The sequence below is a fragment of the Pygocentrus nattereri genome, chromosome 13 (assembly GCF_015220715.1).
Source record: "Pygocentrus nattereri isolate fPygNat1 chromosome 13, fPygNat1.pri, whole genome shotgun sequence".
Lineage (NCBI taxonomy): Eukaryota > Metazoa > Chordata > Actinopteri > Characiformes > Serrasalmidae > Pygocentrus > Pygocentrus nattereri.
The window spans coordinates 5,811,660-5,826,767 of NC_051223.1; the positions used below are offsets into that span (position 1 = coordinate 5,811,660).

At 41.5% G+C, this 15,108-nt stretch overlaps 1 protein-coding gene across 2 annotated transcripts in view; it reads left to right on the forward strand.

Moving 5' to 3' along the window:
- Positions 1–15,108, forward strand: part of heatr1 (HEAT repeat containing 1) — a 40,444-nt gene that overhangs the window by 9,750 nt on the left and 15,586 nt on the right. The window contains exons 13-29 of one of the 2 annotated variants that reach the window (XM_017710584.2): positions 958–1,053; positions 1,574–1,662; positions 3,082–3,293; positions 4,142–4,263; positions 4,399–4,584; positions 5,240–5,408; positions 6,288–6,436; positions 7,102–7,294; positions 7,983–8,158; positions 8,305–8,460; positions 9,417–9,659; positions 10,614–10,745; positions 10,856–10,959; positions 11,031–11,183; positions 13,349–13,464; positions 14,420–14,541; positions 14,626–14,754. In XM_017710584.2, coding sequence (XP_017566073.1) covers positions 958–1,053; positions 1,574–1,662; positions 3,082–3,293; positions 4,142–4,263; positions 4,399–4,584; positions 5,240–5,408; positions 6,288–6,436; positions 7,102–7,294; positions 7,983–8,158; positions 8,305–8,460; positions 9,417–9,659; positions 10,614–10,745; positions 10,856–10,959; positions 11,031–11,183; positions 13,349–13,464; positions 14,420–14,541; positions 14,626–14,754 — 2,547 coding nt within the window. The remainder of the gene's footprint in view (positions 1–957; positions 1,054–1,573; positions 1,663–3,081; positions 3,294–4,141; positions 4,264–4,398; positions 4,585–5,239; positions 5,409–6,287; positions 6,437–7,101; positions 7,295–7,982; positions 8,159–8,304; positions 8,461–9,416; positions 9,660–10,613; positions 10,746–10,855; positions 10,960–11,030; positions 11,184–13,348; positions 13,465–14,419; positions 14,542–14,625; positions 14,755–15,108) is intronic. The other variant, XM_017710585.2, reaches the window with a different exon arrangement.

The window sequence follows — 15,108 nt, forward strand, 5'->3', positions numbered from 1 at the left end:
GCGCCGCCACTGGACTCTAGAGCAGTGAAGACGTGTTCTCTGGAGTGACAAATCACGCTTTTCTGTCTGGTTGTCTGATGGATGAGTCTGGGTTTGGCGGTTACCAGGAGACGGTACTTGTCTGACTGCATTGTGAGTGTAAAGATTGGTGGAGGGGGGATTATGGTGTGGGGTTGTCTTTCAGGAGTTGGGCTCGGCCCCTTAGTTCCAGTGAAAGGAACTCTTAATGCTTCAGCACCAAGAGATTTTGGACAATTTCATGCTCCCAACTTTATTGGAACAGTTTGGGGACGGCCCCTTCCTGTTCCAACATGACTGCACACCAGTGTACAAAGCAGGTCCGTAAAGACATGGATGAGCGAATTTGGTGTGGAAGAACTTGACTGGCCTGCACAGAGTCCTGACCTCAACCTGATAGATCACCTTTGGGATGAATTAGAGTGGAGACTGCGAACCAGGCCTTCTCATCCAACATCAGTGTCTGACCTCACAAATGCACTTCTGGAAGAACGGTCAAAAATTCCCATAAGCACACTCCTAAACTTTGTGGAAAGCCTTCCCAGAAGAGTTGAAGCTGTTACAGCTGCAAAGGGTGGGCCGACATCATATTAATATTAAGAATGGGATCTCACTCAATTTCATATACGTGTGAAGGCAGACGAGCGAATACTTTTGGCGGTATAGTTTAATGTGTAATTGTGTGTGTGTGTGTGTGTGTGTGTGTGTGTGTGTAATGAACAAGCAAAAAGATAAGCAATAATATTCTTTTACTGTTTTCATTGTTTACCAGGGATTACCTGTGTTTACGTATTATAATTTGATTGCAGCTGTGTTTATCAAGGAAAATTCTAATTTAAAATACATTTTAATTAGCAGGCCATGTTTTAAACCATGTTTCCAAAATGACTAGTTCATTGTATAAAAAGCTAATAAATAAAGTTGATCTTGTGTGTGCAGGAGGGGTTTGACAAGGCCTTCCTGAAGGACGCTCTGCTGGAGAGGATAAAGGATGATGCTCCTGAGGTTGTCCTGTCTGCACTCTCAGCCCTGCAGGTGCTCGTCTATTGCTGCCACTGATACATGAACAACCTAACACCCTGTTTTAAGGAAATATAAAAATAGTCGACCCATAAAAATCACACCATTTCTACCAGCTTAAATCTAAAAATAAATACATGTATTTATGCATAATTCAGTGCTTGAGATGTAAACAGTCATTTAAAGGGGTTTGGTGTTAAATGCTTGATTGTAGAGACTCTGATTTCTTTACAGTGGTGATGAATAGAACCAGGGGTCACCATGACTACAACACAGATGTAGCCATTTTATTTACTATGTAAAACCACCAGTGAACTTATACGAGTCTTCTGAGTTTTATATGGAACGTTGATGATGATAAAATATCTGAAAATCAGGTTCCAATCACCACCACTGTGAACAATTCTCAAAATGAGGGAATTCCCCTGTTATGTTACCATAGTAAATCAGGTCTGACTTCGAGAGGGTGATTTCTTGAGTTCTTCTCTTGCTCATCATCACTGATTAAATGTCCTTTTTGATTATGGGTCACCAGCTGTATATTGAGCAGATGGATCCAGAGAACACAGTCTCCAGTTTGATTTCTCTTCTCCATCGGATCCAGCCGTCGGACTCTGCGCTCTGGTGCGTTGTTGACATTTTTAAACTGGGTTTTCAGGCTTATTTGTTTTGTACCTAGTTTCAGTAACCCTCAGTGCTAATGAATCTTTCATATCTCAGTTTGTACAAAGCTGAAGTTCTTAGTCGGCAGGTTTTTGTTCGATTTGTCCTGTTCCACCTCATGGAGCAGCAGTTACATTTGGGCTCTTGTACAGGTGCTTGAATGTAACTGCTGCACCATTTAAGGTGGAAAAGCGAGTTCAAAATAGGAATTTTAGCTGAGTTGGGATAATATTAGTCATGCACTCTTCAGTACCAGCATCTCCTCAGCTTGTTTTGCACACAAGGCCCTGAGACTAGATATAGACTAGACAGTGGAAAATAATTGAGGGTCAGCTTCATTTTCATTTGAAACTTGATTGAAACATCCCTGACCCAGCTAAATTGGATAACATTAGCATAGTTTGTACTGTTTACACATCACATTATCTGCACCTATTTGTGGAATACTGGTGGAATAGTTATGACACAAAGCATGCCTGAGAGAATTTTACAGAGTATACTGCCCACTACTGCATTAGCTGTCCTTTTGTGATGAATGGACCAATCGAAATGGTCCAGAATTACTCAAATTTATTTCCTTCTTCATTTTGTAGACACTAGGTTTTGTTACAGCTGTGACAAAATGGAAATCTTACGTTGATCATCTTTGACTGTTACAACATAAAATACTACTTAAAATACAGGGTGATTCAAAAAGATTCATTCGATTTCAAACTGATTTATTTCACTTGTAAATCATTACAGAACAATGCAGTAAACTGTAAAGTGGTTTAAATGAGCATAAAGTTGATTGTTATTTTACACTTGCTCAGTATGAACCTCCTCCAGCTGTACGGACAACATCAACACTAGTCAAACGCAACCCATACTGGATTGAGCATGTCGGGTGTCGCTGCACTCTTATTCACTCTTATTGAAGTGGAGAATGCAGAACGCTTTCTGTTCAGGCGTCTTCCAGGGACGGTCAGAAACTCTATCACCCCCTCCTACAGTTGGATTATGATTGGTTCCTCACGGTTGTAAAAATATGGCGGATTGAAATCTGTTGAATCTTTTTGAGTCACCCTGTATTTTAAGTATTAAGTTTTAAGTAAATCGTGTATGTGTCTGATTGACAACGTTATAAAACTGCAGAGAGAGAGGGAACACAATCATCTGATTGTGTGATACTGTAAGATAGCTGGTCATGTACAGAGCAATATATAAGAACATCTATATCATGAACATGATATCTGAATAGCAAAAATAATATAAATAGGAACATAGCTGGAGCTTAAAGAGGCTGTGGTGCGCCCTCTGTAGGTTGAAATAAGTAACTACAGCCTTGTTACAATGTGGTGGTCATGGCTGTAAAGTCTGTAAACGCTGCTGTCCCTGCAGGTGTGCGGTGTTGAAGGAAGCGGTCCGAACGCTCAATGATTCGCGCCTCAGTGAGGTCAACGCTGACCTCAGGGCACGGATTATTTGGGAGCTATTGCCCTTCCTGGTAGTGACCAATCCGGAGCTGGAGTCCACAGAGATGCAGCTGATGCTGTGCGTGTCTGAGATGCACCTGCTGACCAAGCATCCTCTGACGCAGGGCTGGAGTGACGGTACAAACAAAATCAGTTTGTTTTCACTCTTTTTCTGACGTAGAGGACTTGCAGCTTTCCAGTGTGCATCACAAATTTTGTTTTATTGACGTTTTACATTTTTTGCCATATTTCAGCTTTCAACCAGTGGCTTTTTCAGGGTGAAAAGTGATGAACAGTAGCACTCTATATTTACTGTTTGTGGGCTAAAGGAACATACAGAAGTCCTAAATTTTTGGGAGGGGAGGTCCAGTGTACATTGTTTGTGGTGAGCCGTGGGCCAAAAAAACAAATACAAATAAGGGATCTTAAGTTTAAATCTTGCGTTTTTACCACATTCCACTACTAAAATATTCAAATGCAATTTTTAATGGAAAAAACAAGTTGTGTACATTGTGTATAATGTTAAATGTTGGGTTACTGTTGTCGGTAATGTTTGGGCTGACTTTAAACAGTGCTGCTAACTCAGAATGAGTGACTGGTTAGCATTAGCTAGCATGATAAAAACTCTGTTCACCACAGAAAATGTGTCTAACTAAAACTAGTCGGCTAACTTGGTTGACATGGCGACAACAAAGATGCCGCAGCAGCTGTGTCCATGAAACAGATGTGTTTATTTGGATGTTCAGATGTGGAATATAAGAGAGAATATGAGGGAGAGCAACCATTTGATGTTGTAACAAAAACCTACCAGCAGAGTGATTTTTGTCTATTGTTAATAGTAAATAAAGCATTTTGCTTGCTTTAAACAACTTGTTTTAATAGTATTGGACATGTATGTCATACTGAGGCCTGCAGGTCTATGCAGTCAGGGTTGGTTATCAGTATTGATATTATTGAGGTTCTGTGTCTGTATTGTCTCTCCCCAGCGCTGAAAGACATTCTGCAGAAAACCCCTCCTGCTGATCTCGTGGGAGTGGCCACCCAGGTGCTCATCAGCACTCTGACCAAAAACCTGTCCAGCATGGAGCCGTCAGACAAACGCAACGCAGTAAGAATCCCACTCATAACACCAAGCGGTCCTAGAGTTTGAGTCTCTACTGTTACAGTGACCTTGTTTCTGTGAACAGACCCAGATGAGATCTCTCTGAATGAATCATGTGCCTGTCTGTGTGTTTGTGGTCAGATTGAGAGTGTGTGTGCACTGCTGGGCAGGCCGAGCACTGGCATTCGAGAAAAGGCTGCATTCGTGGTGCTGAGTCACACTCTGCTCCAGGCTCTGGACTCCCTGAGTGAGAGTCAACATCTCCACACGGCCCAGAAGCTCTTCGACCTGCTGGAACCTGCGCTAAAACAGCTGGACGCAGCACAGGTCACTGCACTGAAGTATATTTATGCTTAAACGGGAATGCCACTTTTTTTTTTTTTTTGTTGCCCAGAATGTGTGTGTACTTAAATGGTTAAGATTTAAACAGAGTCGTTCAGAGTGATTTGGTGTGAAATGCTCAGTTCTAAAGAAACTTAGTCTGATTTGTTCACAGTGGTAGTGATAGGAACCAGATGTCCACCTTTAAAAACTCCCTCACCGAAAGTTATTACATGAAAATGGTCGTGAATTCACTGCCTGATGCCCAAGATATTGTTTTAGGATAGATTTGTGAAAATTATGCCTAAGTAATATAGGGCTTTGAGAGGCAAAGTAGTCCCTAAAGAAAGCTTATTTCTTTAGATTGTATCATCATCATCATTACAAGGAAAAACTCATAAGGCACATATAGGCTCACTATTGGTTTTGGATATTAAATAAAATGGCTAGATAGGCTTTGAAGATATTGTGAATTAAAAATGGGTGGAGTTCCCTTTAATAAATGAAGGCTTAAGGCCAACTGACTGCGCAGTTAAACAGCATTGACAGAAATGTGAATGAGCCTAATAAGAAGCTGTAAAACACTGTTTAGAGTTGCGCTGTTTATGGGTTAATAATAAACAAATACTGAGATATATGCTGTATGTATGAACTTCTGCAGCTGTGTGAAGGTCAGGAAGTGGTGATTCCGCCTGTGTACGAGGTGCTCGGAGCCTTCTCGTCCAAATTGCATGCTGGACAGAATGCAGAGAGGGAGCACAGCCTCCTCCTCCTCGCGCTCCTCCGGGTCTTCATCAGCGCTCTCAAATGCCCCGAGTCTTCGTTCAGAGGTAACCGGAGAGCAATGTGATGATATAAAGGGGGAAATGATCAGAGAGACGTGTTTAAAAGTTCATTACAAAGATGTTGTTTGCACGAAAGTGAAGTTTTGATTTTATTTGTATATATTTTTTCATTTTATATTTTTATTATATTGTTGTGATTAATTTTCATTTAGATTTTCTGTTAATCTAGTAGTACAGAACTGAAGCAAGCAAAAAAGCAATAACACAGCTGGAACCACAGGAATTTCTTGCCCCTATGGTAGTAACATTCATCCAGATGTCATGAACCTCCCTGCATTCCCACTCCATATGTAAAAGTTCCTATTTGTTGTCGTTGGAGGAAGAGTTTAGTGCACTTCCATGGTGTCCGGCGTAACATTTGACAACATTTAAAATGGATTAGTTGATGATTGGGCTTCTTTGGTGCCTAAAATATATTTTTCCACACTGTTTTCCAATCAACTGTATTAACAGAGAGCTTATTTTTCCATAGATAGACTGAGTTGGGAGCTTCTTATACGATGTTACAATTAGCTGAGTTTATATTATTGACACAATCTTGTGGTAGCACATCAATGATCCAGCTGTAAATGAAATGTGGCTTTAGGCTTGTTCTCCTTGTTCCCACTGTTATTATTACTTAGTATTTTTATCTTAAGGCTCAATTCAATTAGGCTCAATCTAGTTCAGATCCTTGGTTGCGTTTACCTCTATGGTAAAAACACGCTGTTTGGCACCAAATAGGATTCATGTGGTTTGACCACCAGCCAGAGGGAGGATTTAATGGTTTGATCAGTAGATTGTAGAAGTAATCTGAGGACCAGGCTTGATGACAGGAAGGTGGCCGTTTCAGGTCTGGTTCTGACATGTGCTGTGTTCTTTCAGGAGACCGTTGGTGGAACCCAGTGAAGCTGGACACGAGCACGTGCTGTTACCTGCAGCTGCTGTGTCGTGTGTTTGATGTGGTGGTGTCAGGGGCCGGTCAAGGACCGCTGGTGTCCTGCTTTAGGGCCCTCATACAGCTCCTTTTACAGGTACCACAACAACAGCCCACTTTATTTATGAGCCATTTACAGAGAAAATTAGCCTTTTTTTTAGAGATGCTCCAACATGAGAACTATGGGCCCAATACTTTTTATGTACAAATCTTCTGATGACAATACATAAACATTTGTATGGATTAAATGCAGAAATAAATAAAAAAACATGTTCCAGTAACATGTGGCTCTTTTTTTTAGAGCCGATACTGATATGATTCCAATATTATCATACCTACCTTTTTCCATATGTATGATATAATGGTAAGGATTGTAATATAATAGCTTGACTTTAAATAAGTGGTGGGCTGGAGGTTAGGGAACCAGCTTTGTGACAGGAAGGTTGTTGGTTTGATCCCCTGAGCTGACAGTACATGACTGAGGTGCCCTTGAGCAAGACACCTAACCCCCAACTGCGCTGCGGATAGGGCTGCCCACCACTCCGGACAAGTGTGCTCACTTCCCCCTAATGTGTGTCTTTGCTAGTGTGTATGTGGGTGTGTCACTGCATGGATGGGTTAAATGTGGAGGTCAGATTTCCCTGTTGTGGGACTAATAAGGTTTGCTTAATCTTAGACTTAATCCACATAATGGGTGATCTAGCAGGCAATAATGGGAAAGTCTCTAAACGTTCCTTTTCTGCTGTCTGTGTGGGTTTTCAGGAGCACCTGAGTGAGCCGGAGCATCTCTTTAAGTTCCTGTCACTGCTGTGGTGTTACAGCAATAATCTGGGTGATCAGCTGGAGGTCGGTGTGTCTGCACTGCTGCAAACTCGCGCTCTGTACGTTGGCAAGGCACTGCTGACCACCGTCCCTTCAAAATCGCTCAGTCTGCTGGCCTCCGCCTCCTCACCAGGTACGATGGCACTGTTTTAAGAAGAAAAAAAAAAAGAAAATAGAACCACAACACCTTAAAGAACCATTTGACTACTTAGGTCAGGGTGTCAAACTCAACCACTAACAGGACCATATTTAAAAATCTCAGCAAATCCATGGGCCAGCTGTTTTTATCTCATTTTTATGTTGCCATGACCCAACTGACCATTGCTTTTTTAATATTACGAAACTGTAACAGGAAAGTAGATATTGAGTACTTTAAAAATAATTCTAAATAAAAATAGTTTCTAAAAGTGCCTATTTGCTTGAACTAGACACCAGGCATCTTTTCTTTTTGTGTAACGACTGGCCCACAGATTGTTGTTGGGGAATGAGGGCCTGATATATACTATGTTGCAGTGCATCCTGGGAACTGTAGTGCATGTCAGGGTGAAACGGGTTAATAATAATAAAACATTTAAATCATTTTGCGGGTGTAATAGGACGGTGTCATGTGCCTGACTTGGCCCACAGGCCTTGTGCTTGACACATGGGACTTAAATGTTTTTTGTTTTTTTTTTTGCATTTCAGAAAATAGTTATGTTTGTGTGCTGTTCTCATTCTGCTACAGTACACGGGTTTTAGCTGTTTGATCATTTTTCTGTGTGTGGGTGTGTATGTTGCTTTGCTCTGAACTTGATCCTGAAACTCCTCTTTTTTCCCCTCAGTGGTGCCATCCTTGCTGGCGTGTCTGACCTTTGGGGTGGGGGAGGTGAGGAGAGCTGCGCTGGCTGTGTTTCAGACCCTCAGTACCTCAGTCACCTCCTCTCCATACAGCCCTTTGATGGAGAAACTACTCAGTGTGGCTGAGGAGCTGATCGCCGACCCCACGTACCTGAGCCAGGTCACTCACCACCATCAGCTTATGATCACTATATGCTAAAAATACTCTCAAGCAGCAGCCCACGCTGTATTTTTGCGGAAACCTTTGTCTGCTGTACGTTGGCAGTGTGTGTTGTGTGTGTTGACGGTGTGTGTTTGTGGACGCAGGCTCTGTCCAGGCTGTATGAGGAGGCTGTGACTGTGAAGGGCAGAAACAAGCTGCTGTTGGCTGTAGAGCAGCTCCTGCAGTGTGTTCAGGCTCCTGACTGTCCCTGTTATATGGCTAAATTGCTGCTGCGAGCGCTGAGGAACGTCAACGGAGAGGTCAGTCAGACAGAGACACACATACACACACTCAGGTTGGGCAATGGGTGATGTGATCAGATGTCGCTGATCCTTGAAATATAATCATCTGCCATGCTGTACAAAACAACCGTAGTCTGTATACTGCCATTTTGCATTCTGTGAAAAATAAGTTTCATAGTTAAATACCATGAATGAAAGGCGATTGGCAGTTTAGCAGTTATAGAACACACACATACATTTTCTAAACAGCTTATCCTTCTGGGTCACGGGGGTGCTGGAGCCTATCCCAGCAGTTATTGGGCAGTTAGGCAGGATACACCCTGGACAGGTCGCCAGTCCAGACATACAGACAGATACATCCACACACAATCACACCTAGGGGCTATTTAGCATGTCCAGTCAGCTTACTTTGCAGTGTGGGAGGAAAACCACACAGACATGGGGAGAGCATACAAACTTCACGCGAAAAGGACCGTGGTCACCCAGCTGGGAACCGAGCACAGTCCCTTCCCGCTGTGAGGCGACAGCACTACCCACTATGCCACTTGTTGCCCAGTTATGCAACATTGTGACACATTAGGCACATCATTTTGTATTTTGTAAATAATCATCCCTTAACCATACATTACATGCTGCTTTTATGTGCATCATTGAAAGAGAGGAAACCCGCACTAGCAGGAGCTCAGTAATTCACCTGTTTGCAGTCATTAAAGTTTCATTGGCCGGTGTTATTACATAATTGATTTTCCTAATAAGTTAGTTGTAATAAAGCAAATAGGAAAAAACACCAAAGGCAGGCTTATGCCAAACAGGCGAATGTGAAGGGTTTCAATAAATTAAAGGTCTCCAGTGCTCCAAATGAACTGAAGCACTTCTTTTGTTTCTTTGTGTCTCTCCAATCCCTCTTATCTTTCTCTGTCTCTTGTCCCCCAACTCACCCCTTCCTTCATCCACCCCCACCTTCCCACCCCCAGATGGCGTTGTCCGTCCTCCTACCCGCTGTGGAGCGCCTGTTGGAACAGTTTGCTCTGGACCCGTCGGTCTTCCTGCTGGACGAGGCTTTGCTCTTGCAGCTGTTGTTGGAAAAGTACAACGAGGCGTCCGCAGTGCTGCTGTCCCGCGACTCCCACAGCCTAGAGCTGTTCATCACGGCTCTGCGCACCTCCTCCCGGCCCTATCCCAACATTGCCAGCTTCCAGATCATTGCCCTGGAGCAGGTGGGCACACTTTGGGCAATTTTTTTTTATATTAGCGACATGATACCAATTTCATGCAGAAATAAAGAGGATTTGCTAACGGTTCGTGCTTTGGTTATATCATGACTGCAGCACTTAATGAAAGCTTAATTTAGAGAAACAAGACGTGCATTTCTGCATAATTTAGTGGTCATTCAGAGGGTTTTGGTATGAAATGGTTCATTATAGAGACTCTCTTTATAGATGTCTTTAAAGTGGTGGTGAATGGAACCAGGCTACAACACAAATATAGCCATTTTATTTACTATCCAAAGCCACCAGTGAGTCTTCTGAGTTTATAAAATGAGAAAAGTGATAAAATAGTGGACAATCTGAAAAAAGATGTAGAAATATGTTTCTTTGGGGAACTGCATGTACCTATTCAGCATGAATGGATTTAAAAAAGAAAGAAAGAAAAAAAAAAACATTTGCAGCCACAGTCAAACTCAAATCTGTCCTAAAACAGTGTTTCAGGCAGGCGGCATCATCATTATAACCAGTTGATGTATTTTTTTCTGGGAGGGAGCTTTTAGAGGTGGATGTCTGGTTCCCATCACTACCACTGTGAACAATTGAACAATTCTATGTAACTTTCTCTCAAGCGTTCACACCAAGCCACTCTGAATGACTTTGTTTACATCTCAACCACTTGCAGGAATTTTTAAAAAAATAGATGGAATTCACTTTTAAGAAGATCATGGAATATTTTTTTTAATGTAACGGTGCAAACCATTATAATTTATGTCAGTAAATCTGATGTAACAGATCTCAAAATAATGACTTGTTTTCTTGAACATTTGCCTTTTTATCAAAAATTGTCCCCAAATTTTAACTTATTAACTCAAATGGTTGAATTAGTGTAATAAGAATGAATTACATTGCTAACCATTCCTTCCAATTAATCAGATTGAGTGGCTGTGTTTCTTCTCAACACAGATCACTAAGCCCTTCTTTGCGGCACTGGGTGATGAGAAGATCCAGCAGAGGATTCTGGGAGTGCTGTTTGACCTGCTGGTGGTCAGCAAAAACCCAGCCTGCTCCCAGACCATCAGCAGTGTCTTCAAAGGGGTGAGTGGGCTGTTCTTCTTGGTCCCTCAGATAAACTTACCGCTCTTTGTCTGTAAGGGCTGCACTGTTTCTGTTGATTTGTAAAGACTGCATGACTGTGTCTGTTTTAGATCGCTGTGGATGCAGAGCTGGTGGCTAACGAACTGACTCCCGTGGACAAGCCCAGAGTGACCGGAAGCATACAGCAAACCCGCAGGAGCAAAGTGCAGCCCAAGTAAGGGGTCGGGACTAATGTTGGCTGGTCAAAGCTATGTTTATAGGACTGCACCAACACATTAATATCAGTTTTTCCTCCGAAAGGAAAGCCCAGGATGTCCCACCAGAAGAGAGCACTGTGTCCTGGCCCAGAGTCACCCTGATCCTGGAGCTCCTGCAGCACAAGAAGAAGCTGAAGAGGCCTCAGATGTTGGTGCCAGCACTTTTCAACCTTCTCTCCAGGTATGTTATCTGGCTAATTATGACTTTTCTCCTACAACAAGCCCGTGGAGGCTACAGTAACCACAGTAATACAAGCACTTCTGTAAGTAACCCAAAGAGCCTACGAGAACACCTTTTGTTTAAATAATGCAGCTAAAGTTTGTTGTAGGCTACAGCACAGCTTCGATTGGTTAAGCATGAAAGGCCATGAAAATCAACCCCCACTTTCGGTTTCTGGTAGCAGTATATTAAAAAAATGTACTAATGTTGGAAGGTTACATTTTTGTATTAAAATAATGACTTATTTACTTCAAAGTTTTACTTTAGATGTCAAAAATAATTACTTACTGTCTTGAAATTCTGGCGTAGTATGTAAAAATGTATTATTTTCTTGAAATACCGACATAGTGAGTGAAAATGACTTATTTTCTTGAATTGTTGACTAAGTATGTAAAAATGACTTTCTTGAAATTCTGGCATAGAATATCAGAAAAGTAACAAAAGAGTAACTAACCTTGGACTGGAAACAAAGTAGGTTTTTTAGCCGTTAAAAAATGAGTGGAGAAGAGGAAAAACTTATTTTGAAATGTTTTTTTTTTGTTTGTTTGTTTAGTTTTTGTTTTTTCTCCATTAGACTGCTAGAAACAGGCTACCATTTTACAAAAATATGGTGCCTTGCACTGCCACATGTATTGGGCTGATACAGCTGGACTACGAAATGAAGGAAAAGGCAGTTTGAGACAAGTGCAGGCGGCATGTCTCCTGACATTTAAATCATTCATTGCGATCAACTAAAGTCAAGCGTTCATTCTTAGTACTGTTCAACACACATTACGGTCACTATCATCAGATTCATCCACGCGGGGGAGGGGGTCTGAAACACAACCAGTGTTACAAAGTGTTGTTCTGTACATTGTGTGAAATTTCACATTTCCACCAGAGGGGTCTCAATACGTACATAGTGCAGCTTTAGGGAAAACATGAAACCTTTTTTTCCCTCCTGTTATATACATTTTTTCATTTTTGGTTTGTATATGCATCTACTGTTTTATTCTTGTCATATTTATATGTACATTTTGTTTTCATTTCTTTGTTATAGTCTGTACACAGTCTTTGATCTCTGAAAGGCACTTTTATATTAATTTCATTATTATTAGTCCAAGCACAAAGTGCTGGACCCCTGTTATAGTTGTTAGGAGTGCATCTGCTTCTTCTTCTGCTCCTGCATCTTCTTCTGCTTCTGCATCTTCTTCTGCATCTTCATCTGCTTCTCCATCTTCTTCTGCTACTGCATCTTCTTCTGCTTCTTCTGCTTCTGCATCTTCCGCTTCTTCTTCCGCTTCTTCTTCTGCATCTTCTTCTGCTTCTGCATCTTCTGCTGCATCTTCTTCTGCTGCATCTTCTTCTGCTGCATCTTCTTCTGCTGCATCTTCTTCTGCTGCATCTTCTTCTGCTGCATCTTCTTCTGCTTCTTCTTCTGCTTCTTCTTTTTCTTCTTCTGAAAACAAATCATGCAGACCAAACTGTAAGTCATACAGACACAGACAGAAACTTGGTCAATAGGTGGTAGTCCCTCCTGCTATTCAGGCTCTCGAGCTCGGCCTGATGGTGGCACTATAGCAAAGCTTTGTACATTTAGGATCAGTGACTTTGTACCGTATATCATCGAGACAAAATTGCTTCTGATTACGTGTGCCATGGCCTGCAAAACAGCATTATATTTTGCCAATATTGAAAATCTCTGTAGATTTTAAGGTAATGTGGGTGGAGTGCAAATTTCAAACAACATGCATATACAGCTCTAACTCAATCGCATTGACTGACTTCATAATCAAAAAACTTGGCCGCCATTGGTCAGTCAGATTACCAATGTTGGGCAAACTTGCAAAGCAAGTTTGTTTAAAATTTGTTTAAAAAATATTATTATTGATATTAAAAGACTGATGAAGTCATTCAGGCTAATAGAGATTGTATTTTCCTGATGCAGATGTTCTCTATTAGGGTTTTGGTATATCAGTGTTCTTTTAAAGATGAAGGACATTTTTTTTTCTGTGTTCATTGTAATTGTTCCTCATCATAGTCTGACATGGATGCAGCAGTGGTGTCAGTTTTCTTCGTCTGTAGTCACATGTTCAGCAATTCAGTGGAAGCGTTTACTGCAGCGTTTGCTGTTTTCTGTGTTGCAGGAGTTTAGAGCTGTCAGCAGAGCAGGAGAATGTGGAGTACACCAAGCAGCTCCTCCTCAGCGTCTTGCTCAACGTGTGCCAGAGGCTCTCACCACAGGGAGGACCCATCAGCAAGGGTAAACGGTTTACTACCAACACATCTAAACACAGGTCACAGAACACAACCTTTATACTTCAGTGTATCTAGAGTTTTTATGTCAGACTAAAACTGAAAGCACAGCACCTCTTTACTCTGGAGCAGTGGAAACATATTCTGTGGAGTGAAGAATCACACTTCTCTATCTGTCAGGGTTTGGCCAATGTCAGGAGAACATAACCTGCCTGACTGCGTTGTGCCAACTGTAAAGTTTGGTGGAGGAGGGATAATGATATGGGGTTGTTTTCAGGGTTTTGGCCTAGAACCCTTAGTTCAAATGAAGGGAAATCTTAATGTTTCAGCAGACCAAGACCAGTTGTACGCTTCCAACTTTGTGGGAACAGTTTGGGCAAGGCCCTTTTCTGTTCCAGCATGAGTCCCAGTGCACAAAGCAAGGTCCATAAAGGCCTGGCTGGGTGAGTTTGGTGTGGAAGAACCCAACTGGCCCTCACAAAGTCCTGACCTCAACCCCATCCAACACCTTTGGGATGAACTAGAACAGAGACTGCGAGCCAGGCCTTCTCATCCAACATCAGTGTCTGACATCACAAACGCTCTTCTGGATGAACGAGCAAAAATTCCCACAGACACTCTAAAAATCTTGTATTATATTAAAACACGTTGTTCCATACATTGCATGCAATTACACATTTACACCAGAGAGGTCCCTAAAACCCTAAAACATACATGGTGCAACTCTAATAAACATTTCTTAGTTTATGGTTTGTATATGCATCTCTTGTTTTATTATTTCCTTATTTCTATGCATATTTCTGTTTCTTTCTTAAAGTATGTACTGTCTTTTGATGTCTGAAAGGCACATTTTAGTATTATTATTATTATTATTATTATTATTATTATTGTTAATAATAATAATAATAAAACTGTTAACATTGTGTTAAAATCATAATAAAGATTGTGTTTTCCTGATGCAGATATCTTGGATGAAGATAAGTTCAGTGTGGAGTTGGTGGTGCAGTGTGTGAGGACGTCCAGCATGCCTCAGACTCACCACCATGCACTGCTGCTGCTGGGCACTGTGGCTGGAATCTTCCCTGTGAGCAACACCTGCGTTTGAGTTTGTACGTTAGTGTAAAATTTCCCACGTCTCTCTAACAGTTGCCATTTATTTATTGTTCAGGAGAAAGTTCTACACAACATCATGCCCATTTTCACCTTTATGGGTGCCAACATCATGCGGCTGGACGACACCTACAGCTTCCAGGTCATCAGCAGGACTGTACAGACTGTCATCCCTGCCCTCATCCGTGTACGTTTTAAGCTTTGGTTGGGTTTATTTTTAAAAAACAAGGCTTGATTCCATAATAATGACCTTAAAATTCAGATGATATTCCATTGCTTGGGAATCTAGGCCTGTTTCTCCTCCACAGCAGAATTAGATTTTTAGATATAATAAAATAATCCTCCTTTGCAGTAAAATAAATCTCTGATGCTCGTTCAAACACAGTTTTAACACTAAATATGCTTAAACACTGGAGTTAATGTAGAACTGCTACTTCACCCTTTACTCCTGAAGGTTGCCGCACAGACATCTGGTCACCATTGCAATGCAACAGTCTGGCCTAGCTTTGTAGCTAACAACAAAGGGAAAAGTTAAGGATTT